General features: G+C 40.1%; 1 protein-coding gene across 5 annotated transcripts in view; it reads right to left on the bottom strand.

Annotated features, from left to right (window-relative positions):
* Positions 1–26,182, bottom strand: part of MEIS1 (Meis homeobox 1) — a 138,683-nt gene that overhangs the window by 18,220 nt on the left and 94,281 nt on the right. For all 5 annotated transcript variants that reach the window (XM_023251722.2, XM_019827300.3, XM_023251723.2 and 2 more), the window contains exon 9: positions 6,260–6,336. In XM_023251722.2, coding sequence (XP_023107490.1) covers positions 6,260–6,336 — 77 coding nt within the window. The remainder of the gene's footprint in view (positions 1–6,259; positions 6,337–26,182) is intronic.

Here is a 26,182-nt window from a genome sequence, read left to right as displayed (position 1 = left end):
CAGATAATTGTGCCAAGACACCAAAAACAACCAATCTGGCTTCATTAGGACTCACAACAAGTCCTGCTGACCTACATACCATGTTCAAAGTCAACCACCAACCACTGGTTTCACAGCTTTGAAAGGGACCATGGACATTCAGAAACACTGGGCTTATGATGGATAAATCAGTCTCCTAACTCACTCACTTGCACCCCAGCCCTCAGTTGTCCTGAAGTACCTGCTCAGGTCGTACGGCCTCTCAAGGCATCACACTCCTGCCTTGTCCTGAAAAGCTCAGAAACTGTCTTTGGATGCTGGCTGGAGGAGAAACGGCAGTTACACTGAGGAGGATTGGGACTTTATCCATCTTCCTTCATCCCACCCCTTCCCCTTTCTTTTCTCACCCAGACTCAGGGCCCCATGGGAGAAGGGGCAGGGTTTTCCACCCAGTGCCGCTGTGGGCCACCACCTACTTGGTGAGGGGTTTCCACCTTTCACAGTACTCACAGTGGGATTTTACACAGTGTGGGGAAGCTCAGAGTAAACTTACTGTGTAAAACTTACAACAAAGTATATTTAACAGACTGCAGAGTCATTTTCAAAGAGGATTGTTTGCTGGAAATTTTTAGAATCTGCAGACAAAAGCAGCGTCTCTGTTGAACTCCTAAGACTCTCTGACATGACAATACCTGAAGGTTTCTAAATTCACAGCTCTTTTCCCTGCGAGCTATTTGCTCAGCTTTCCTAATAATACCCTGCCTGCCTGGCACCTTGCCAGTTCTGTCTCGGGCAATATGCAAGCTAAACATTTTTTGACTGATTTCAATATTTTTCTTACGAGCAACTAGACAGTATTTTATCTAGTGAGTATTACTGATTGCTATAATCTAAGCCCACAGTAAGTGCCCGTAAAGGTAATATTATTAGAATTGACACTCAAGGTGAAAAGCATAGCAATTAACTGGGGCTTGGAGAACAACAACCCATTCTGTAACATGCTGCAGACTTATTCTATTTATATTTCTCCTTCTTCTTTCAAAAATATTGCACCTGTTACTCCATTGATCAGTTAGGAAGCCTACCTTAAATGTAGGTTACACTGAAATTCTCAAGGGAAAAAGTTAAACCACCTGCTTAATAAAATTACCTTTTGTGTGTGAAGTTGTTCCATCCCTAGGTGATTTCTAGGCAAAGAAAATCACTATACACCCTGCACTTTCATTTTGCAGTTGAATAACAAACAAATGACCCAGTGCTTCTTGCATGGTGCACTGTTTTTTACATCTGTTTTCCTTGCTTTTGTGTCATGCCTCTGTTTAGCTTTATTGACAAAACAATCTGTGCCTAATGTTTAAACAACATCTGTAAAATGTATTATTAAATTATGTTGGAAGAAAAAGCAGAGCAATTCTATGAAACCCTATGACCCCCTATTGATTTTTAGATCGCAGAAGTTGAAAGGATAATTTGTGAATGTTTTAACATTTACATCTACACAGGTACCTATATTTATAGAATCTTTGATTACTTATAAAAGTATTTGCTACAGTATTACCATAACTCAGAAAGAAACCTGACCTTTAACAGTTGAATCTGTTTATTAAAAGGGAGATCCTATTTTTTAAAAAATAAGTTTACATTTTTACCCGCCAGTGGCATAAATCTCTAAGGATAACATACTTCCCCTCCCCCCCCCCCCCACTGGTAATAAATGGGAAGTGATGCCTGAATGCTTTGCAGTTTTGAAGGCAATAAATGAAGTAACTAGGAAAATCTGGTAAATGTACTAAATCTGAGAACTACAGAGCTGTGATAGTTCTGTAAAGTGTCACCTCAGATGTTAGGATGCTTCCTGGAATTTTATGCACCCAACTGACATAGAGTGATTTTTCTTTCTGCATACACACTGTATTTCACATACACTATATATTTTGCACCTAAAATCCATATTGCCTTCTCAGAGCATAAAGAAATAATCATTTAACATTAGGCCTTAATGGGAAAGTGTTTGGATGAATAGTAGTAAACAAAGACACTGTCAAATTTATTCAATACACCCTAGACTAGAACTCTGCTGAGGCAGAGTATGTCTGAGGCATCGGGCAAGTAAGATACAACCACCGGCCCAGGTCTGCATCATATGGAATCCCCAGGTCTGCAACACTGCTGTGAAGACACAGAAGGGAGTCTTTATCCGGCCATTCTACGCTCATATTTCCAAATTAAGAAATAAAGTTGGTATATTCGGGAGAAAAAAGAACCAAGTATTGATTAACCTTGTGTGTGTGTGTGTGTGTGTGTGTGTGTGTGTGTGTTTTCTTTAAAGTTTTGCCTAAATAATTAAAGACCTAAATGACCATCTCAGAATTCAAGAAGTTTCTGCTTAAATGACTAAAATGCTCGACATACTACTAATATGTTTTCACAGAAGTAATTTTCACAACCACCACAACAATGAAAAAACAGAAAGCAAAAGCTCCAAATGCTATTATTTCTCATTTTTGGATCAAATCATAACTGGGAGTGAGAAAGCAAAGAGAGAAGAATACATGAGTCAATGGCACGTATTATATTTCAAAAATTACTAAGCTTTTAAGTCTAAGTCTATCACAGCATGCTAGATTGAAATGTTTAGGCAATTAGTTATGGAAGTCAATTTTTTAAAAAACACAGTTGCCTCAGATACTTAGATAATGAAGGTAAAAATATTTTCACCCAAATTATTTGCATAATTGCCTCAATTCTCAAAAAATTTGTTGGCGTAGACTTGTCCTACAATGTCTCATCTGATAAATTTCACATTCCATCCCTGGGCCCAGTTCCTATAAGCAAAATAGCAACCGTTTTAAGATCCCTCCTCTCTGTCTTCATTCTGACAAGTAGATCAACTATAAGAGTGACAATGGTTGTTTCTTGTAATCCAAATTTTCTTTTAATTAATCGAATCTGTCTTGTTGTTTTCCATTTACATTCTCCCTATTGTCTCCCCTCCCCCCAGATTCCATCTGCTTTGGCCTTAGCCAAGGCAGGTAGTTTGTATCACTTGTGGCAATTAGAGAAGATCAGTTCAGCAATGGAATGAAAGAGCCATTACAATACACCAAACTTTTCTCATCTCATTTTTCAATCAAAACTGAACTGAAAGCTGCATCGGCCAGGGTTTCTATGACAAGCTAACAACTAGACACGAGTTTCTATTTTTCACTTTCATATTGTGTGCTTCGATACATTATGTTGCTGCCAATAATTATGACTGATCTACACCCAACCTGCCCTTCAGCATTTTATTAAATCTCTCCAGCAGTGACTCATAGTTCGTACAAAATGTACATGTGTGTTAACAAGTTTTAAGAAACCCAAGAAGGAAGACACACATTTTTAAATGTTGTGGCTAAATGAAGTGAAGGGGAAATGTTAAAATACTAACGATGATTTTCTTTTAATTATGATTTCTAGAAGGAAGTAACTTGGGCTTGATATCCAACACAGGAAAAATGTTTACAGGCTCTCAAAAAAGCTCTGTGTAATTTTTTATTATGAGAAAGGAAAATGAAAACCCTTTAGTGGTTATGCTGTTGCTAGTCTGCAAGTATACCATAGTTTAAGATGCTCTGACATCTTTGGTTTTCATCCAGCATCATCTAGGTTTCCCCATTCTTCCAACCTATTTCCTACTCAAAGCCTATAAACAAAAAAATAAATCTATTATCAGCTCCTCAAAAGCTGAAGGCTTGGATGATAATTAATAAACCATTAGAAACTCAAAGCAAACACGGGAATGTCATTATTCATCAAACTTAGGCGAAACAATCTCTCTTAAAACTTTTACTTACTTGAGGGGAATTCTCTACCACCTAGCTGTTAGAATTGAGACAGTTGCCAAATGCAAAACAACGAAGTACAAGCAAAAGTCACTTCTTTTTTTTTTTTTTTAATTTTTTTTTCAACGTTTATTTATTTTTGGGACAGAGAGAGACAGAGCATGAACGGGGGAGGGGCAGAGAGAGAGGGAGACACAGAATCGGAAACAGGCTTCAGGCTCTGAGCCATCAGCCCAGAGCCCGACGCGGGGCTCGAACTCACGGACGGCGAGATCGTGACCTGGCTGAAGTCGGACGCTTAACCGACTGAGCCACCCAGGCGCCCCAAAAGTCACTTCTAACTCCACACAGAAGTAGAGAGAACACAGGCACAGTACACAGTGCCAGCTGAGGTCAGAATCGTGTTTACATTGCGCGTAACTAAAAGTGATCTGTATGTTCGTACCTGGGCAGAACTGAGTTATCAGTGTGAAGTTTATAGTAGGTCTGCACATACTCTGGAAAGTAGTTTAACTTTTTTAAGGTCCCTCTTTTCCTCTTCTAATTGCAAAACCGAGGAAGTTGCTTTATGACCACTATATAGAACCTAGGAAAATGACAATTGCATACTGTCTGGTGTCACAGGAATGCCTGCCTGCCCGTGCATCCACAGGAAATAGCCCTTAAGTTGGTCCACCTGTGGAAAGCAAGTTGTATTGGAATTTGTTCACCGGTAACAATGTTTACAGAGGGAGTTTGCTAGCAACACTGAAGAGGAAGAGAGATGCCGTGTGTGATAGATCACCTGAGTGGCAGCGCTTTCGCCTTCCTTGATTAGAGTTCGCCCTGCCACTCCTTGGCCCTCGGATGGGAACATTTCCCAGGGAAATACATTTGTACAGCCTCCATTGTATTAAAATTACATCATCAGTTTAACCTCGAAAATATATTTGAATTCAGACGTGCATGCAAAATGGATGGTCTATCCTATAACACTGTCCAGGATGATCTGAAGACCAAGTTCAAATATATAGTATCAACAGTCTTGAAAATGAAGATACAATAGCAGGTACAAGGCAAACAAAAAAATCTCCGCAGTGACACCCTCGTAGCAACACATTTAGGTATAGTATGGCTTCCATTGGCTCCCTACCCACTTGGCTAAAGGGCTGCAAAAATTGATCTCCCAAGGCTGCGGTAAGGTCATAGAAATTGATAACCCTTACAAGCAATGCTTATGTGAGTCTGTCTGCGTCTTGCAGATAGTGCACTTTGTAAATTAATCCTCCAAAGGCAAATATATTGTAAGTAGCTTGTTATCTCTAAAATACTAAATTGAAGAATACATGGGATTATATTGACAGAAATTACATTTTCTGTAATGGGGTTTAATATATCTGGAATCTCTCCCAAAGGCTCCCGGGCTCTCTAACAGAGAAGGGTCTGTTAATGTAGGTGCAATGGACATCAAGAACAAATTTATTCACCAAAATGGATTAGGCCATGTAAGCAGAGATTCTGTAATATTAATCTTTGACACTTACTGAACAGAAAGAAATACTTCTGTCTGCAAACTGGCACCCCCAGTTCTCCCCTTTCCCCAACCAGGCTGTGGGCCTTTTCTGGATTTTACTTCAAAGAGGATAAGGTTTCCCCATCATAAACACTAATCTAAAAATATTAGGACAATTAATTAGATACACTTAGTTTGAGAGGATATTGGATTTCGATACCCTTCAAATATGACACTAGCTCTGGGTGATTATATGAACCTGGCTTTCAGCACACTCACAAAGGGTAATAAATCATACTTTCCCAAAGCCTTGTTGCCACACCACAGTACATTGTCAGAATATTGTTGGCTAGTACTTGGTACGTAATCTCAGCTTCCCCCCAAATCAGGAATTCACACATTTACTTAGAAATAGTATTGAACAGCCCTGAAACACATCGGGTTTTGAACAGCTTCAAAGGGGAAACATAAATAATTTCTCTTTTTCCATGGACAGAGGATAGGAGGAAAGGGGACACTATCCTCAAAAGCTCAGCCCTAACAAAATAACTGCAGTTAACTATTCACTGAATTTAAAACCTGACTGATATGTGATGGTGGATTTTCTTGTTCCACAGAAACTAGGACGATGCCACTCCTTCTATTGATTATCCTAAAATGAGAAAAGCCATTTATGGAGCCACAGTGTATGCGAATTAAATACTTAACTTACATTATGCCTAAAACGCATCAATTTATAAAGGCAATGGAATGCAATGCAATGTTGGTTTTTTGGCTTGTTTTGTTTCTTTTTGGATTTTTTGGGTTTTTTTTTTTTTTCTATGCCAGCCAGTGCTCTCACCTATCAGTCAACCATTTATTTTCACTTTTCCATCAAGGAGCCACCAGAGAAAACAGCAACAACTGGGTGTGTCTTGTTAATGCAAAACATGAGCTGCAGGTTGCCCAAAGCCAGATTACTTACCAATTGTTCACTTGAAGGATGGTGAGTCCCGTGTCTTGTGCCAACTGCTTTTTCTGTTCTTCAGAAGGGTAAGGGTGCTGCAAGAGAACAAAAAAAAAAGATAGTTGTGTGCACATATACCCCGGGCAGATAGTGTAGTGCGTATCACATGTCAGGTGCGATGCTAGGTGCTAGGGATTCAATAAGAAACACGCTCTGTAAAAATAGTATGTGTACATCAGGCAATATTTAGGCTATTTTGTCAATAGCCTCAGTGTCTAGTGAAGATACAGTCTATAATTAAAGGTAAAAATGCTGAGGTGTGTCACTCTTATTAATGGAATACTACATCATCTAATTAATGGCAGTAAAAGACAAGCCAATTACAAAGATTAGTGAAGTGTATAAATAGCTACTTAGGATACTTGCAGAACCTTGATACTGAGTTTATCCTTTAAAGGTTTATTTGTCGCAAACACAGAAAGTTTAGAATGATCTTCACTGTATAAGATTAAAATAAGGAGAAGCCCTTTTTGATGATATAAAATCCTATCATCTTGATGTAATATATTCACAGAACCACAGACTTCTAAAGCTGAACCATTTGGACCAACCGTCTCAGCTGAGGTCCCCAGTAGTTAAGCACTTTGTCAGCCTGACATTTTCCCTCCAAAACACCATATTGCCAGATGCAAATATCAAAATTAGAGTGGGTGGATATTTTTGAACCACTAATCATTGCAGCTCTTCTGAAAAGCAAACAAAGGACATTCAACCAAAGTTGGTTTCCATATCTGAATGTCAACACATGCTGGGATTCTGAACACAGGCCAATACAAGGTCAAAGACCAGCATATTTTGCATGCTAAGAACAAGCCCAGCCATGTTCCTCATGAGTTAGAGTGGATAAAAAAGTATTACAGGATTAGATAATAAAATGAAACTCATACCCTCTTGAAAGAATGTTTGGAATTCTACTGAAATTAGTTTTGGCACAAATACTTTTTGTTCAGTAATGAACTATATCTAAATCTGAAATATACATTTCTAAAGCCTGGGACCTGGTATCCATCTATGGACACATTGACTAGCCTGAAACTACTGCATCCCAATAAATTCTCCCCAGATAAAAATTGTTCTAATAGTCAACCCTCTATTCTCTTATGAATGAGAAAGGGCACCCTCAACTCTCAATTTAACTATCTCTACCATTGGAAACTAAATTCTGGTCTATTGAATGTTAATTAACATAGGTTTTAATCTCATTAATAATGTCTGATTAGATGCTAAGAAGGCTTGTTAATGACCACTTTAATGCTATTATAGGTAAGTTTAAATATGTTCTATATCTGTACACGTGGGATTCGTTTGTGGAGAGCAGAGATGTAGCAATTTTTCCCATAAGCATTGTCTTTGATTGTCACTTAATCAATAAATACACAATTAGAATAAGGCTTTGCTTTCATGGAATATAGTGCCTTTCTCTAAAGAGCTCCAAGTATATTACAGGCAGGATGGTAATTAATCCCCATTATATCCCTTTGAGGGACATAAATGGAATCTATGGTCCCTCCTGTCTTACAGGTGAGGAAACTGGCCAGGGAAAGGCATGGTCAGCAGCCACATGACTCAGTGATATTTCCTGCTTCCCTTCCAGAGTCTAAGCCTCACCACGACTGAGGGATGTGGCAAATGCCTTTTGTAATCTTCATTCTTATGCCCTCCCCAAAGCTTTCAGACTGCTTACCATGGCCTGTAAGGCACACCACCACCCAGCCCTGCCCACCTCTCAGACTCTGTGGCCTTTTCTTCGCCCCTGCTCCACCCCTCTGTCTGACCACACAGTCCTCCTTTCTGTTCTTCCAACACACCAACCTTGTCCCTACCCTTCAGTCACCTGCTCCAGTGTCACTTTCTCATCTCAGCTCTACCCACCCAGAGTCCACCAGCCCACCTTACTGCCCTCACATCGATCTTTTCCTTTTCTCCCTAACGGCAGAGCCTCACTCTCTGAAACACCTGTTCTGATGATTTGTTTCCTTTCGGTGTGCCTCTTCTCACCCATGGAGAAACTCCAAAGTCCATGACTTTCTCATTCACCATCCTCAAAGCCCAGCCTAGCGCATAACAGGAAATCAGTAAATATCTGAGAAACAAGAAGGAGGCTATGTCTTGCCATGATACACAGATACTGTCCACTCAGATGCAACATCAAAATGTATAATAAAACTTTTTTTCAACAGCCCACAGGAGGTGTACACAATCCAACTTGAGATCCACGACGCTACTTTCCTGACTTGGTTCCTAACAGGGATATCAACCCACTCTTTTCAAATAACAGTATATAAATTTCAAAATAGGCTAAGATCATAGGTGACAATCACCCTACACAACATAATGCCAGTAATCACAGGCAAAATCTCATGACTGGATACTGAGTTAAAGGAATCCTCTACCCTAAGGTTTAAAATATGGCTCCTGTGGCATAAAAGTTTGCCGCACAATACAAACCGTATGAACCTCTTATCCAGTGAATAGACACTGATTTAAGGTTTGATATATAGAATTTCTATGTCTACATTAGTTGAGGAACTGTTATAGGCACACATGACCCTGTGGAGTGTATAAATTTATGCTGCCGCTCACTAACTATGAGATTTTAAACAAGGGACAACTTTTCTAATCTTCAATTTTGTCTTCTGCAGTTTAAAGACCCATAACAGTCAAAAGTTACCCAGGCTGGCAATTCTTACAGATGATAAGCCTGATTTTGAAATATGCAAATTTTAGCATCCAGCTGTTGGCACTATTTGCCATCTAAAAGTATAGACCCATGTACACAAGTCATTTCCAATCTATAACATCTTCTGTAATTTGCTTACAGTTGTTCAGGTCCTGTGGAAATCTCTTCCAGCGACTTTCAGTAGAATTAATAAATATGTCAACAATCTCTATTCACTGTAGCTGGATGGCAATACCTTTTGCCCTGCCTCGTTAGTTATGACTTAATATTATGACCAGAACTGGATAAAAATTAATATTTATGCCATTTACCTTTAGTTACTTTGAAAATTGAGAATTGTCACAGTCATTTATTTGTGCTGTGTTTTCAAGAGTATTTTTGCATGCCTGTTTGTGAGTAAGTTTTACAACCATTCTTACAAAGCAAATGGAACTCACATTTTATTTATGCAGGTGGTGTCAGGAAAATTCTCTCTGGATCATTAAAATTACCTGAATCATTACAGCTTCAAAGAGCAATCGATGGCCCTCAAAATTTCAGCACAAATTTAGGTTGTTTCTTCACATCATGCAGTTTCTGATTTCATAATTTAAATATCATGAAACGAGAAAGTTCTTTTTTTCCTCTGTCACTTTTCATGTGATCTGATTTTAAGTAATTGGAACAAACTGTGTCTAATTTCATGCAGCATAATTGCTAGGCAGCCTCAAGCTATGGAGACCCAGCACTCCATCTCCATTAAACAATTTTCAGTCATTCAGGATATATTTTTTTTAAATAGAAGTGAATGAGCCTGGATGAAATTAAATGCCACCATAATCTGGTCATTGTTAAGGGGGAAAAAAGGTGTCAACAAAATTCCCTAAACCCTTGTCTATGGTAGGGAGATTGAATTTTTTTCTTTTTTTCATAGTTCCTCGACTGGGTGTCCCACAAACTTTTAATTCCCTGAAGAAAAAAAATCCATAATTGCTAGAATCACATGAAAGCCATGACTTCAGGTAGCTAATCCACAGTCAGCCAAAAATTCACAAAGGAGTAAGCTTTTAACTGAAACCCAGTATCTTTAAATATCTTAAATCCTATGCATCTTTCTTACATAAGCTTTTTGTGGACAGTATGAGTTATTCCTTTGTAGACTTGAAAAAAAAATGACTTGACAAAAACCCAACAGGCCAGGAGCAAGGCTCCTGTAAAAACATTCAAAATCCTGTTGTGTTATGCCCACAGGATCGTAAGATGGGCAAAGGTAGACATCAGTTTACAAAAGAGATAAAGAGGAGGACATCCTAGGAAGAAAATGGGAAATTCATTCCAAAGCATTGCAACCAAGGGCCTAGGTCACCCCTTGCCTTTCTCCTGAACACCTTTGCTATTAACGGCAAGGACACTAGTTTAAGAAAGATCAGTAGGTTCTTGTGAAGGGAAGATGGGTTGCACTCGGCCAGACACACCAATCAACCTGATCACTTTGGGATATCAAAGCAAATTTGACCACAGTCCAATAGGTAGTGACAGGAGACCTTTCCTTTGTTGTGTACATTAGCCTCATGCCATTATCTCTTAAAAGCTTAATTATTTGCAAACAATTGATCAAGATGGGAATTTGAGAAAGGATATGCAAGGGCCACTGGGAGAACTGCAACGCATTAAGAGAGCAAACAAAATTACCTTTAGATCTTACAATAAGAATTAACGATTGAGACGGGAGAGCGAGGCAGGGCAGTAGCTACAAGGGTTCCTTCTCGAGTGTTTCCCATTTGATCTGCATTAACACCTCAGGAATGAGTGAAAGCCATAAAAGAGTGATTATGTAAGGGTGAAGCTGACCCTCCCTTCCAGCATTAAATCTGCACACGTGTATTGGGCTAGCTTCGCGGGGGAGAGAAGAGGTGCTGGACTCAGTGGGAAAAGACGTGGCTTGGGGGTATGGGGGACAACTCACAAAATGATCATCCTTATTTCAGCAATCAACGCCCTGACTTCTCCTCTCCAGGGTAAGTCTCTTGCTGACATAGAACCCGTGTGTCACTCTTCCTGTGTTTCTGGATCTGAAGTGCGACTTCTGATGATGACCTAGTATAGCAGTGATTGCTTAATAACCCCATCAAAGAATGAAGTGATCCCTGGAGTATGTGTCCTGTGTCATAGAAATGGTTACAGAATGTCTGACGAAAATCTAAAAATAGCTTACATAAAAGTGAAGTCTGAACTGTCATTTTATCAGCCCCAAAGAATAGGAAGCGACAGAAAGAAAATGGCAACTCGCTAAAAAGAAAGTTACGTCTGCACAACTCCAATTTTGTTTCTTGAGGTTGGGATGGGAGGGGGGTTCTGACACTGGTTATCTGGTGTTTACGAGCTTACAGAACGTTGGAAGAAAACTTATTTACTTAAACAATCAAGCAGACCGTTTCAGATGAGTATCGATGGCAAAAGAAAAAACTCTTCAGTACACAGATGGAAAATGTCCAGTCTTATATCTTAACGATATCCTTGACCAAATGTACTCCTTTCATCAAATTTTCCACCCTTGACTGCAAATGTGGATGCCAAGACAGTGATGAACTTTATCTTATCTACCCTGGTAACCAAGTTTCAATAACGTTCCCTCCCTGCCTGCCTTGCCCACTCTAACAGCACATTGTAATGGCAGCAGAAAATTTGAAAATAATCCTGTACAGAGCTCACTGGTGAGATAATGGAAGGCTACGCTGCCCCTTCTCAAACCTCAGATTAGTAATTTCTTGTGACACAGAACTGCCTCTATCCCGAAACTGCAAAACAGCTATAACAAAGCAATAGAGGTGGAAGCAATTTTCAAGCAAAATGTTACATGCTATACTTTAAAAGGTATGGGAATAGGTACCGTGGGAGCTGATCTAACAGGAGGAATTATGGCAACTGTCCAATATATCCCTTATCAAGGCAATGTTCTGTTGCTTGGCTGAATATGTTGGAAGAACAATTTCGGAACTTCTTTTATCCTTCTTCCTCCAGCCCTTTGCCTCCTCCACAGCTAAGTTTAATGCATTAATATAAGTTGACCTTGAGCTAAACTCTGGTATGTGATGGAGAGATACTCCCTTTAAAGAAAAAAAAAAAATCCACCCTATGGCTTTTAACCATTAGATCTCCGTGTTCTTTTAAAACTTCTACTGAGTTTTTGACACTAAGGGAATATTGTGGTTCTAAATTAAAATAACTAGCTGTATCTTTGACCTCTCAGGAGATAAGCAGAAACTTGCTAACCGAATGTATTTATATGTGTTTAATATAATTTTTTGCCTGTAAAAACTTCTCCCGCTTTACATAAACTTGCAGCCATTTTCCCCTTATGCATTGACTATGAATAGCTTACACTGTGACAATTACATTGATCCAGGATACTTTTTTCCTTTAAAAATTCCATAATGCTTCCCTATTGTCTTTCAGCTTTATGAATTAGTTTTACTGTTTCAGTGAATGCTTTTTTGTCTTTTGACTGCACATTATCAAAGAGACACTTTGTGCCTCCCATTTGCATTACAAAAGCAGGGCAGCGTGCAGTGGAAGAACACAGCCTCTGCATGCATAGCAGTTGAGTCCTGCATGCTAGCTCGGGCTGGAATCAAAAGAAGAGGTGCTGGCAGGACTGGCGAAGAAGCCAAGAACGTTTGGAGCATCATCAGGGAAGTCGCAGGACTTCGACCTGCTTTTTAATTCTCCGCCAGCGCTCCTAGATTGCCTGGTTCTCGGATTAAATGTGCTCCATCGATTCCCAGCACTTGCTTTCTCTGAAGCCTAGTCAAGCCATTTTCCAGACAACCCCTCCGATTTCTCGTCTATCCAGCAGCAGTTATATGAAGTTGCTGGTGGAGTTATGCAAGTAGGGAAGTCAGGTAGGGATTTCTAAACTTGATCTTATCCCATGAAAATGACAGAAGCGTGGAAGGAAAAGTTGAACACCGGGTAATATTTCATAGCAGTCTTTACTTTTGCACTAATGAGACGATCTTTTATGATTCACAGCAGTGACACCATGGTTTCACAGTCCGTTGTAAGGGGCCAAGACTACAATACCTTGCTTGTCTCACCTCTCTGACCTTTTAATTTCTTATAAATATAAAATAAAAACACTAAACAAAAAAGACAAATACCAAAAAAAAAAAAGACAAATACTTATATTAAGGGATTTCACAGTCTTTCACATTGGACATTTTCTTTAAGTTGTTTGCAATTCTATAATAATGACAATGTTTTAGATCTATTCTTTATTAGCTATGTATGTGTTACAGGAGTCTTTTTAAGTATATGCATTAAAGCATAAAATTTAGACTGTAAATTAGCAATTACTTATACCCTCCTCCTAAAAGTATTAAAATTCATGAAGAGTGCTAAAATTATTTTGAACAGTTATGATTATTAATGAACTCCCTGAATATTGATTCTCTTAGTAGAAGACCATGGCTATAAAAGGAAACATGAAAAGGCCAATAAGAAAAACAGAGTGGGAGCTGTAGGGGCCTGGGGGTGGGGATGGAGGGGAAAAGTCATGCTTCACTTTTGTGACCTCTTCAAATCATTTTAAATCACAGCTCATTTGAACTCTTACTGTTTGTCAGTCAGACAAACACATTACATGGATTATCTCATGTACTCCTGGTGGCCCCTATGAGTAGGGACTATGCTTAGCTCCATTTCACAGATGAGGAAGCTGAGGCCCGGCTAGGTCAAAAAACATGCACGACAGCTCTCAGCCACTTAGTCCTGGGGCCAGGTCTTCCCTCCCCTGAGTTTCTGCACTTGGCTGTGCTCCCACAGATGTTTCTTTCCCAATCTCCATTCCCCTTTTTAAGCTACATTAAAACACACACACACACACACACACACACACACACACACACACATCTTATAATGGAGCATGAACCAAGTTCTTAGCTGTGGTGAGCAGTGACTGAATGTTTCTCTGGATTTTAACAGCCATGATCTGGGAGAGTGTTGCTGTTCTCCTTGCCACAACCCCCATTCCGCATCCCCATTGCTTCTGCCTTGGAGGCAAACATCAAGGGGCAGAGTTGGAGCCATGGGTGAAAGGTAATTCCCCAGAACCTTCCCCCACATTTTCTCTTCATCAGCATCTGTCCACAGCACCCATCCAAAGGGACTTTATTAATAGTAGCTTAGTAGTATTAGTTAAAAGTAGTCGTAGTAATGGTTACATGAATTAAGGAGTGAGGATGTATCAGGCGTTGTTCCAAATGTTTTACATGTATTAAGGCATGTAATCTCACAAAACCTTATGAGGTAGGCACAACTATTACATTCATTTTACAGATGAGGAGACTTGGACACAGAATGGACCAATAACTTTCTCAAGTTCACACAGCTGGTAAGCCATAGAGCTGGGATTTGAAACTTGGTGGATTTGAAAACTCGCTTCCGAACTATTTTGTATTTAAAATGATGGGTGGAGCCATCCCACTCACCCCTCATGGGTTAATCATGAATACATATGATGATTCCTACTCATTTTATGTGTAAGCTATTCTTTTAAGTGTGTCTTTTACTTCTATGACTCGGTTCTAGATTTTGCTATGAGACACAAAACTCAGTGGAACTAATACATCTCTCACTGTATTTGTACTTGTAACATTGCTTACAAATACAGGAATAAGGGTGGTCATATGTGAGAATGCTCTTAAGGGTCATAGAAACAAATGCCTACTATTCCAGACAACTACACTACAATATCCGTTAAACTGTCTGCTTTGAAGTAAATTGTTGTGTCGGTTTGGAAGTTTGTGGGCTCTTTTGCCAATTAGTTTCATTTCTTATTTGATTCTTTTTTTTTTAATTTTTTTTCAACGTTTATTTATTTTTGGGACAGAGAGAGACAGAGCATGAACGGGGGAGGGGCAGAGAGAGAGGGAGACACAGAATCGGAAACAGGCTCCAGGCTCTAAGCCATCAGCCCAGAGCCCGACGCGGGGCTCGAACTCACGGACCGCGAGATCGTGACCTGGCTGAAGTCGGACGCTTAACCGACTGCGCCACCCAGGCGCCCCTCTTATTTGATTCTTAATTGAGTACGAGTAAAATTACATTTGGAACCATTGCATTTCAGTAGATTACTAATAAAAACACACAAATGCTATTCTCACAATGCAACTAGCCTTGTTCTGTGTGCGCAATATATATTTGTTGTATGAGTGAATGAGTGCTATTGAAGTTAGGGATACCCCAAATGCCTCAACTGGCACTTATAAGTAGATGGCTTCAGGTAAACATCGGAAAACTAACAGCCTTATTTCCACAAATATGCATCCTTCTCACTCAGCTCTACAAATCTCAAACCAGTACAGGTTTTATTTACTTTATTTAACTGACATTTACATAACGCTTACTCTGTGCCAGGCAATGTTCTCAGTGCTTTACAAGTAGTCACTCATCTAATCCATGTAACAAGCCAATGAAATGTTTTTCCTTTATGTTGCAGATGAGGAAACTGAGGCATGGAGTCTGTTACTTGTAATTTGGATGGAACCCTAAGCAGTCTAGTTCAGTAGCCCAGGCTCCTAATTATTGTGTTATCTTATTAGTCTTTCTTAGCTATAATTTCCCTCAAAGTTTCTCCAGAATCCACTCTATGCTGTTGTCAGGCTTATTTGTTACAAAAGTTCCCTTCCCACTCTCTAACTGCAATGCAATGAAATTCAAGTTCTCCATCCTCTGGGAGCTCAGCACAGGAGTGAAAAAAGGATAAAGGAGATTGTTTCCCCTGAGAACTACACAATAACAGATAAAACAAAACTGTGATACACCATACTGGGCCACTTTTCTGGGAGAAAAAAAAAAAGTTCAGGACCCATTTACACAATAAACTCTGAAAAAGTGAGGATCTTTTCCAATGTACATACAGTTCATCTCTACTATTTCAGAGAGCATACCAGCTAAGAAGAGATTTATCCCCAACCTGGAGAACACTTTTCCACTTTAAGGAAAAAGAAAAGAAGAGAAAAGAAAAGAAAAGAAAAGAAAAGAAAAGAAAAGAAAAGAGAAAAGAAAGGAAAGGAAAAGAAAAGAAAAAAGAGAAAAGAAAGGAAAAGAAAAGAAAAAAGAAAAGAAGAGAAAAAAGAGAAAAGAAAAGAAGAGAAAAGAAAAGAAAAGAAAAGAAAAGAAAAAAGAAAAGAAAAGTAAGTGTTTTGAAACCATTAAGAGAAAAGAAAAGGAAGATGAAACACAATGATACATACCATTTTGGAATGAGTCTGTTAACAGTAATTATAATTTGCTTTTACAGATGCCCTGTCCAGCATTAAGTATTCAGAAAAAATCCTTGTATGAAGAATAAAATATCCATAAGGTAGAAGCAAAACTGGTATATCTGGTGAGAAGATTTTTGAGAGAGAGAGCACTAGAGATAGGGAGAGAGCAATGAAGATTTCGTGCTGCTCCCCATATGACTAAAGACCCCTGGAACTGGTACTCATTCTCTAGTGCTAATTTTCCCACTTAAATGACAGTGATGGTGTAGCCTCATCTCATTAGAGATCATTGTCCCCAGTAGACAGTTGTGTTTATGGGGGACTCTGGCTGTTCCACACCTGCTGATCAGGTTGCTATGTGATCATGGCTGCATACAAACAGCAGACTCGAGCTTGCTGGGCTGGGACTGATGAGCCCCGGCTAATTCAGGGGTGATTATGTAGTTTACTGGACCACTAAACCTCTTTAAGCTTGTAATTACTGCCTATTTGAGTAAAGAACATTCAAAAGCAATTCACTGCATCATGCCTGCCACAGCTGGAAGCAGGCTGCCAGCAGTCTGTGGGGACATTAAAATCTACAGGGACGTGGATTGAAGCCCAGCTAGCAGACACTGTCAGCAGCACCGCAGCCAAGTACGTGCACATTCCCGCTCACCTCTCCTGACCAAGCTTACCATTAAAGGTGCAATGAAAACTATAGAACAGCCATAAAGATGACAAATAATGGAATCTAATGGTACAAACTACATTTTAATGATTCCCCCCCCCCACTTTTGTAAAGCTAAAATTTAAGAAGTCTTTTCAAATGTCAAAGAGAGAGAGGGAGGGAGAGAGAGAAAGAGAGAGAGAGCACATGTGCTTTAAATAATACCCGCTGCTGAGATTTACTGTATACTTGCTACAAGTTCCATCCAAAACAAAAAACAAAAAAACCTACCAGCTTGAAAACAAAATACCCACCTTTTATGCTTTCTAAAAGAACCGAGATGTATAGTCATTTTAGATCTCTTCCACCCACTTAGCTGCTGTGTTTATAACCTTAGCCGGGAAAATATTGTTTAGCTAGTTGATTGACATTTTCTAAAATCACATGTGTAATTTGTGCTGTTAATGAATTAAAATGCCGTTCAGACACCTGAGTGAAATCCACTTTCAAGAGTCAGAGAGGATTCAAGAAAAAAATATATCAGTATTTGTCAATGTTCTCATTTTCTTTGCTGTCACCTTAACAACTGCAGTCCTTTTGTATAACAAAAGTGTAAAACATGCTTTGCATTGCTGCCGGTATAATTATTACTTGTCTCTAAGTAACAAAAAAAAAGACTGGAACTTAATGAAGGGGGATTAAGTTAATTTCTTTTTTAGCTAACAGTTTCCTGTCTCTTAAAATGTAGACCTTGGTGAATATAATGTTCAGGGAAGGAAAATTAAGCTTTTTATTTCACGAAAATCTCCACTTTGGAATATTGATATTAAAATATTAAGATGATGTTTATTCTTTAAAAGTATGTAAATTTGGTATTAAATAAAGCCACAGAAATCCTCTCTGACTACTCCATCCGAAGTCCACAGATCCAGGGGGTTTATGTGTTATCTAGACATCATTCCTATTAATATTCATTAGGTGGGTCTGCTTGCATTTTTATAAGCTGTGAGAGAGGCAAAAGAAACAATCAGAATTCTTTAACACACAGGCATTATCAATTCAACATATGCCAAATAGCAGAGCACCCAGATCTGAAGTTAAGATTCAAATGCAATTTACCTTTACTAAGCTAATTTTCATGAGAACTCTTTTCCCTTCACCTATTGTAGTCTAAGCTATTTAATTATCTCTATTCTCTGTAACATACACTTCAATTTTTAATTTAAGAGATTATTCAGCACTATACTTTATCTTGGTTAACAACAAAACCCTTATCTTGCAATCAAACTGAAGAGAATTTCCCCTTAAGAAAAAAAAAAAAAACAACTAAAAACTTTAAATTGTTTTAGTAATAAGATTACATTTATCTTTATGAACCTTCTTAAGCAAACCCTTTTTAACTTCCCAAAGCATTTGCTGATGTGAATTCCCTGTCTGTCTCCACAGTAGATTATAGAAGAGCGAGGAATCTTAGTCAAAATTTGGGCAGGTCCCAGTATTTGTCGCAGTAACTATGCTTGCTCAGTTGTCCAATCTAACTGGGCAGGGAAATGCTGGCACACTGAGGGCGTGTTTCGGTGAGGGAGGAGGGGCTCACACATCTCACAGATGTTCATGGAACATCTTAGGTCAGTGGGAGAAAGAGCTGGACCTGTCATTGGCAAGATTACAAGACAAAATTGGCAGAAATAAAGGTATTCAATGGAAGTTAACTCGAAGGCCAGTTTGGGGTTTTTATTCTTTTTTTTTTAGGATTTGGAGTTTGGGTGGTCCCTTATATCCCTTATGTTTGTACAACACTTTACATTTTCAAAGAGCTTTTATTATATTTTATCAGATTTGAGCCTTGCAATTACTGGGAAAGGTTGGAAGGACAGATAATGTTGCCTCCATGCTATGTGAGAAAAAACAAAACTCAGAGTGGACACATGGCAGGTGACGTGGCCAGGAAGTTGTGGCTCTTGGACCAGGAGCCCGGGCCTCCAATATTTCAATCTAGTTGTCTTTACACTCTACTGAAGCTCAGAGTTTACCTTGTTAATGATAAAATAGAAAGCTGCAACCACATCTGTCAGAAACCTACTGTGAGTTAGTGGACCCAGCCTGTTTTAATGTGTAAATGGGCACTGTTCTTGACCCATGAGGAAACAAAGAACTCAAGCTAAAGCCAGACCAAGGAGAACACCTTTCAAATTGGCTGTCATCATTTCTAACAAAACATATAGAAGTAATCTAACTGGTTATGCTAAAAAAAAAAAAAAAAAAAAAAAAAAAAAAAAAAAGGCTTACATAATGGTGTTTGCCCCTTCTAGAACAGGCTTTTGGAAAAGAAACACCCTTAGCCACTGACTGTGTAGTTTGTTCCTCGTTGAAACAACTAGATAGTTTTGTTTTACTTATTTCTTTTTGAAGTTTATTTATTCATTTAAAGTTTATTCATTCAAGAGAGAGAGGGGCAGAAAGAGAGAGGAAGAGCAGGCTCTGCACAGAGCCCGATGTGGGGCTTGAATTCCTGAACTGTGAGATCATGACCTGAACCTGAACCTGAACCGAAGTCAGACGCTTAACCCACTGAGCCACCCAGGCGCCCCAGTTTTGTTTTATTTATTGTGTCTTTCTCTGTCATTTCACATGTGACATAGGTTGCTAATTACATACACATGAGGCCTCATTTCCCCCTTCCTCAGTTACTTTCTAAGAGAACTTAGACTCATGTGGAACCCATGGAGCACAGGAGAGTGGTCATTAGGTCCCCTTCTGCTTCAGTGATATGGTTACACCCTGACAAAAGGCAAATCTAATGGAAAACATTTTAAGAGCTATTGGTTTCAAGAGGTGCAGTTAGGTGTACTGATTTAGTTAAATAACTGCAAGTTAAGTCCTGGAACCCACACTAACTGTGTGAGCTTGATCAAAGCATGAGGCTCAGTCCTCGGAGCCTCAGCTTCCTTGTTGGTCAAATGACCATGACAAAGCTAGTGGCAGTCAGATGAGACAACATACGTCAAATTGCTCAGCAGAGTGCTTGGCACGTATCTAGTGCTCGGTCAACAGTGGCTGAATCTGAGATGACCCTACAGGTTGGGCTAATCTATGTAAACATGCATAAAATATATACACTTTTCAATTTGTAGGGAAGAAGATTGGCCTCACTAATTCTAGTAGTTTGTTTCCCCTAGTGCTAAATCAGGCTCTTTTTTTTTCTTCTTCTTCTTTTTGTTTCTTTCTTTCTCTACGGTTTAAATTAGATTTTAATGTTTTCCTGCAATTCTCTTAATTTGGACAAATTCACTTCTAAGATATCTACAGGCAGGGCCAGCCTCAGAGGCCGTCACGCACAAGGCCCCCTACCTAGAAGGGCCTCACACCTGGATTAATGTGCTGCTATCACCATCCAGAAATTCTTCATAATTTTTAAAGAAGCCTTGCATTTTTAATTTGCACCTTCATATAGCTGGTTCTGCTAAAAGGAAAGGAGGTTATGTTTTCCCCATCAGATGTTTTATACTCAGCTATTACCCCTCCTGGGTTTATTTGAGCTTCACTGAAGTAAATAAATAATACTCTGTTCTTACTAAAAGAGTGTAAAAAAGAAAAGACTGAAAAAGCAAGATACAGGATGCAAGGCTGACAGTGTAGATGTGCTCAGGCCTCAGACAGATGAGTAAGGACACTTAAATGACCCTCCAGTGGCCTTCAAGGGTTCACACACTCCTGTAAGTGCCTAAATCACCCTTGGGGACTGACTGGGGCACTGTGAAAATATCCCATATTATAAAGTCTATAGAGAAAAAAAATCAATAATCCGGAACCTTCAAGGTGTGAGGCCCATTCTGGCTCCCTGGACTTAGGGATGTTGAGAGCCTTTGTCTTTTGGTGGCTGGAAGTCAGAAGTGGCAATCTGCCCACCTTCCTTGGCAGGGGATGAGTGCCACATTTGGCAGAAAAGTGTGCTCTCGAGAAAAGGGAGCAGAGAATCTTTTGGCCTGGGCTACAGCTAGGATAGATCAAGAGTGAGAACTCGCCCTTGCATGCCAACCAAATGCCGCTGTAATTAAAAACAAACCTTTGGAAATAAAGTATTTGGAAATTATTTCGATTCCAGCTCATTCATAATATGAGCTCATCAATAGTTACAATTAATTTGGTCACAGTATTTGGAGGGGGGGGAGGCATGGAATGCTGTCTTTTTTTTTTTTTTTTTTAGCCTTTTTAAACAGAATTCTACTTTTTATTTAAGGGGGGGGCATAGAAGTATATAAATAAGCAAATGAAAGAGAGGAAAATATGTAATAAGGCATAGAGTTTCAGAAACCACCAGCACATTTGGGTCTGCACCTTACATCTTAGATGGCAGCCCTGATTTCTGAAAATGCAAAATTCCATCATTTTGCTGATGCCAAATGATGAACTTGACTATTATATGCATATATTTTGTTTAATGGCTTCATTTATTTTAATAACAAAGGGAAACTAGATTTTACAGATGAAAGCTTTTTTTTTTCATGGCTCCAATGCAACTGGGATTTTAAAGATCTGTGATGTTAACCAATATGTGATAATGGCTGCTCTCAGGAGCCCCATTTTATAACATTCTCTGCAGTGGAGACCTACGCTGAGCAACCACTACCAGAGGACCCCAACCTTAAGAAGGCACAATTGGAGTGTCAGAGGCCTCTTGACTGTTCCATGTTTCTTTTCTCAGAATGGATACATGTTCAGTAAAGTGTTAGCTGTGGAATTACTGGAGCAATGGGATTAACTCACTAAAGATTTATTATAAATGAGGCAGGAAAGTGCTGCTCATGTGATTTCAAGGATAAGAAAATAATTACATAGACCTTTTTTCCCTCTGTTCAGAAATCTGCCTACAGGGTTTAATATTTTGTTGAGAATCAAAAAAATAAATCACAGCAAGTAACTTCAGTTTAATTCTTGTTTGATTTCTTCATTACACTGCATATCTATGGTGAATCAGGAAACCAGAAACTCATCAAAACCAATTCCCATAGGAACAAAAGACTCACCACCTCAGAACCTTCCTGTCAGCCACTAAAACTTCCCCATTTATTCAGAATGTATAGCTAGTTTTGGAAGGAAGGAAGGAAGGAAGGAAGGAAGGAAGGAAGGAAGGAAAGAAGGAAGGGAGGGAGGAAAGGAGGGAGGGAGGAAGGGAGAAAGAGAGGGAGGTAAGGAGGGAGGGAGGGAGGGAGGAAAGAAGGAAGGGGGAAAGGAAGAAAGAAAAGTGAAAGGAGACATTTGGCGCACTACAAATTCTGGTGAGATGATGCAAACCCAGAGTCAGCAGTGGTGTTTTTTTGCTGGGAGCCATACCTTGAAACTCTAGAATACAGCAGATGCAACTTGCCAGCCACACACAGGATGTGGAGTGATTTTACAGACACTCTCTTGGCCCAAGATGGCAGCTTGAGATTAATGGCTGCGTCATCCTTGGCCCTGCTGCAGTCAGGCCTGGGGTCTGATCCTGACACACACAGCCTTCGTCTGCAGCCAATCAGCAGATGTAAGCACATAGGCCCTGTCAGGTTGACATATCATTCCTTCGACAATGTCAGCGAGTATTAATGTTCAATTATCTGTCCTAGAAATGACCCTCGCCTTTATGCATTGTGTAACTGCGCGCATGGCACTCTGGTAATCCCAAAGACAAGGGCAGAAATGCCCGCAATAAACCAGCCACTGGGAGTTGGCTTTCCAACATTGCCATGACATTGCCTTGCAGTACTAAATAGAAGACTTATTTTTAGTTCTCTTCCTTAAAACATATTTGAAAGATCGCTGAGCTATCTATCTATCTATCTATCTATCTATCTATCTATCTATCTATCTATCTTTCTCTATCTTCTTTTTAGCACGTGTGCATGTCAGTAGTCCTTACTATTTAAACAGCAAGACTTCAAATGAGTCACCTTGTGACTTGCCCATCACACTGAGTCAACTGTTCTTTATGTATCACCATGAGCTGTTCATTAGGTGTGGGGTGCCTTTTTATTTCATGAAGCCAGGTGTATATCACTTACCATCAAACCAAAATGACAATCGTAGGCTTTTCTAGAGTGGTGTCAAGATCAATTCAACTTCAACTCATACAGCTAAAGAAACCTGTTCAAGCCAGCCAGCCCTCTTTCCCACTGTTAAAAACGAGGGCTCTGGCAGAGGAATGACTTAGGAAGCATACCTGAAATCTTTTCACTTGTTAACCTTTACAGTTGCTCAAATATTTTAAAATACCGTGCTGATTTGTTGTAGTTAAATTACAATTCCCCCTTTTCTCTCATATATTTCAGTAAGGAAAAAAAAATTATCTTAGCAGACAGCTGCATTTGCATGGTTTTCATTGAACTCGCATTCAAAGGTTATCAATAACAAGTTTGCAAACTTCTCATACAACCAGCACTGAAAGATAATGTACAGTAATTGCATGATAACTTCCTCCAAAACTGAGATAAAACCTTTACTACAATCTCAAGTTCACCAACCTACATATGATAGTACAAACTTAAGTAGTTCAGATTGGGGCTCAGTGAATTTTCTCTCCTGATGATAGTTTTTAAGCAATGGAAAATGTAGTCATGTTTCTTGCGGAAAACCACTAAAAATTCATTATTTTGTCTCTGTTTGAACATGCGAAAACAGGTTGACTATGAAATGTACCTTTACAATTTTTTTAATGTTTATCTATTTTTGAGAGAGAGAGACAGAGACAGAGAGATAGAGCACGAGCGGGGGTGGGACAGAGAGAGAGGGAGACAGAATCTGAAGCAGGCTCCAGGCTCCAGGTTCCCAGCTGTCAGCACAGAGCCTGACACGGGGCTCAAACCCATGAACTGCAAGATTATGACCTGAGCCAAAGTCGGACACTCGACTGACTGAGCCACCCAGGCGTCCCTGAAATGTACCTTTTAAAAGTCTAGCCGGTCCTTGGTCACAGTGTCGTGACTAGTGCTATTTTTACATGCGTTCTTAACTGCACTGTCAAAGTCCTTTTATCTTCTTTCTTTTTCTTTTCCTTCCCCCCCTCCCCAACACTTACTTTTTTCCAAATGACTTCCATCCTTCTCCAGCTCCCGACCCTACTTGCTGGACAGTCAGCAGTTGGCTTTGCTTCCTGGTCTGCTAAAAGGAGAACAGCACCCAAGACGACCCTCTTGTTTTTTATGGAACCTCCCTGCCTCTGTCTTCCTCTCCTGGCTGACTCTCACTGTGGAGTCCTGCCTCTGAGGTGTCATCCTGTCACCCTCCCTGCTCCATCCCTCCACTGCCAGCTCATTCTTGATCCTCCTCTTGCCACTAATCAGGACCTTTCTACTTTTATCTCCAAAGGTTCCTTCTCTGTCCTCTAAGTAAATAATTAGGCATTAACAAACTGCATGGAACATAGTAGCAACTCCGTGAAAGACAGCTGAATTCCATTCTGGCTGTCAAGGTATTTAAATCTCCCTGCTCTGAAATGCTAAAAAAAGAAACACCTTCCCTTCTTGTTACCAGTTCCTCAAACTGCCCAAACTGTATCCTTTAATATATCCCTCAAGCAACTGTGAAAGGGTCAACCTTTGCCGCCCTATGGGGATTTCACCCGCACGTCTCATGCTACAATTTCTTCTATCTCCAAAGGCCTGGAACAGCATTTTCAAAAGTCACTGATAACATCCCAACTCTGACACCAGGACTCTTCCCGGTACTTCTACTTCAGAAAACTCTCAGGTTTGTTCATCTCTATGTTGAAACTGCTCATTCATTTGGTCCATACGTACTATCAAGCATCTACAATATGGCTCTGGAGATACAGAGATGAAATATTAACTCCTGACCTCTAGAGAGGGAGGCAGCTCATAACTAAACAATCATCATGATAAGTGCTCTCTACCAGATGACCACCAAGGTATTGCGGTTCTGGTGGCAGGGGCCATTTTCTCTCTCCCGGAGAGGACACGAATGGTTTCTCCAGGCAGTGACAGTTGAAAGAAGATGTGAAGGATGCCGAAGTAAGTGTGAAGTGGAGACAAGGTCATGGAGGCGACTCATTCCAGATGAGAGAACAGCGTGTGCAGGTGCACAGAGTACAGGACCGCTCAGCACTGACGGGAAATATAAGCCTTCAGGCTTGGCGGCAGCAATTGTGTGAGGAACCCGTATGGAAAGGGCAAGAGAGGAGCCCGGGTGCTCAGTGGGCCAGTGCTGGACCTCAGAGGGTCCCTGAATGGTATGCCAGGAATGTTGTATCCTAAGACATAGAGAAATACCACAGGATTTTAAGGAGAAGGAGATTTGACCAAGTTTTATTTTAGAAAAATTGCTGTGGTGGCCAAAAGAGATTATTTACAAGAAAGACTGACTGGCAGGAAGGCTGATTAGGGAAACAGGCAAGCAGGAGATGACAAGGAAGTGGCAACAGACCTAGACAGGGATGAGAGAATGGAAGAGCATTTGGGAAGGAGGATTGGTAGAACTCGGGGAGTGAGCAACTACTTGTGAAGGGGAAAGAAGAGCAAAATTTCAGGGGTGACTCTTAGGTTCCTGGTTGGAGCTTCTGGGTTCATGGTGATGCTGTTAACTGAGATGAGGATGGCAGGGAAAGGGAACCAGTTTGGGGACCATGATGGATTTGCTTGGGGACCCTTAGGCTTCTTATCATTGTACCTTTCTTCCTTTTCTTAGAATATTAAAGTGTTGGAGCTGGACGGAATCTCAGACATCAGTTGGGCCCACTTCCACATTTGACAGAACACCTCCCTGCTTGCTCCTGTCTCTTCCTCTAGGTTTTTTCCTCCAGATAGCCTTTGTAACTGGCACCACCCAAATTCCATCCTTGACCTCCTTCTCTCTTTCAGCACTGTCTGGATGCATGACTCCATACACACCTTTAGCTTTGGTGGAGGAAACACCAAAGCCTTGTGTACTCAGAAAGCTCCAGCAATCCTATTTCCCAGTATTGGCCATACAGCCCATGTGGGTGTCCCACCGGCACCAGAACCGCAACATATCCCAAGCTGAACTCCTTCCTTTCCCCTGAAACCAGTTCCTCCTCCTGACTTCTTTTCTGACATCAAAGAGACTGCTGATACCACTGTTCCTTAATTACCCAACATGAAACAGAGAAGTCACCTTGATGCTCTTCCTTATCAAATGTCCACTCATGAGTCGTCCTGAAAACAGCCATCAGAGTCAGACAGGCTTGAGTTCAAATCCAGCCGCCGCTTCTGACTGTGCTACCTCAGGCAAGTTGTTTAATTCTCCCTGAACCTTGGTTTTCTTACCGGGTAAATAAGGAGACTAGCAGGACC

Source organism: Felis catus, chromosome A3, assembly GCF_018350175.1.
Source record: "Felis catus isolate Fca126 chromosome A3, F.catus_Fca126_mat1.0, whole genome shotgun sequence".
In the NCBI taxonomy this organism is placed as follows: domain Eukaryota; kingdom Metazoa; phylum Chordata; class Mammalia; order Carnivora; family Felidae; genus Felis; species Felis catus.
Note: the sequence above shows the minus strand (reverse complement) of the source record. Positions and strands in the feature narration are given on the sequence as shown.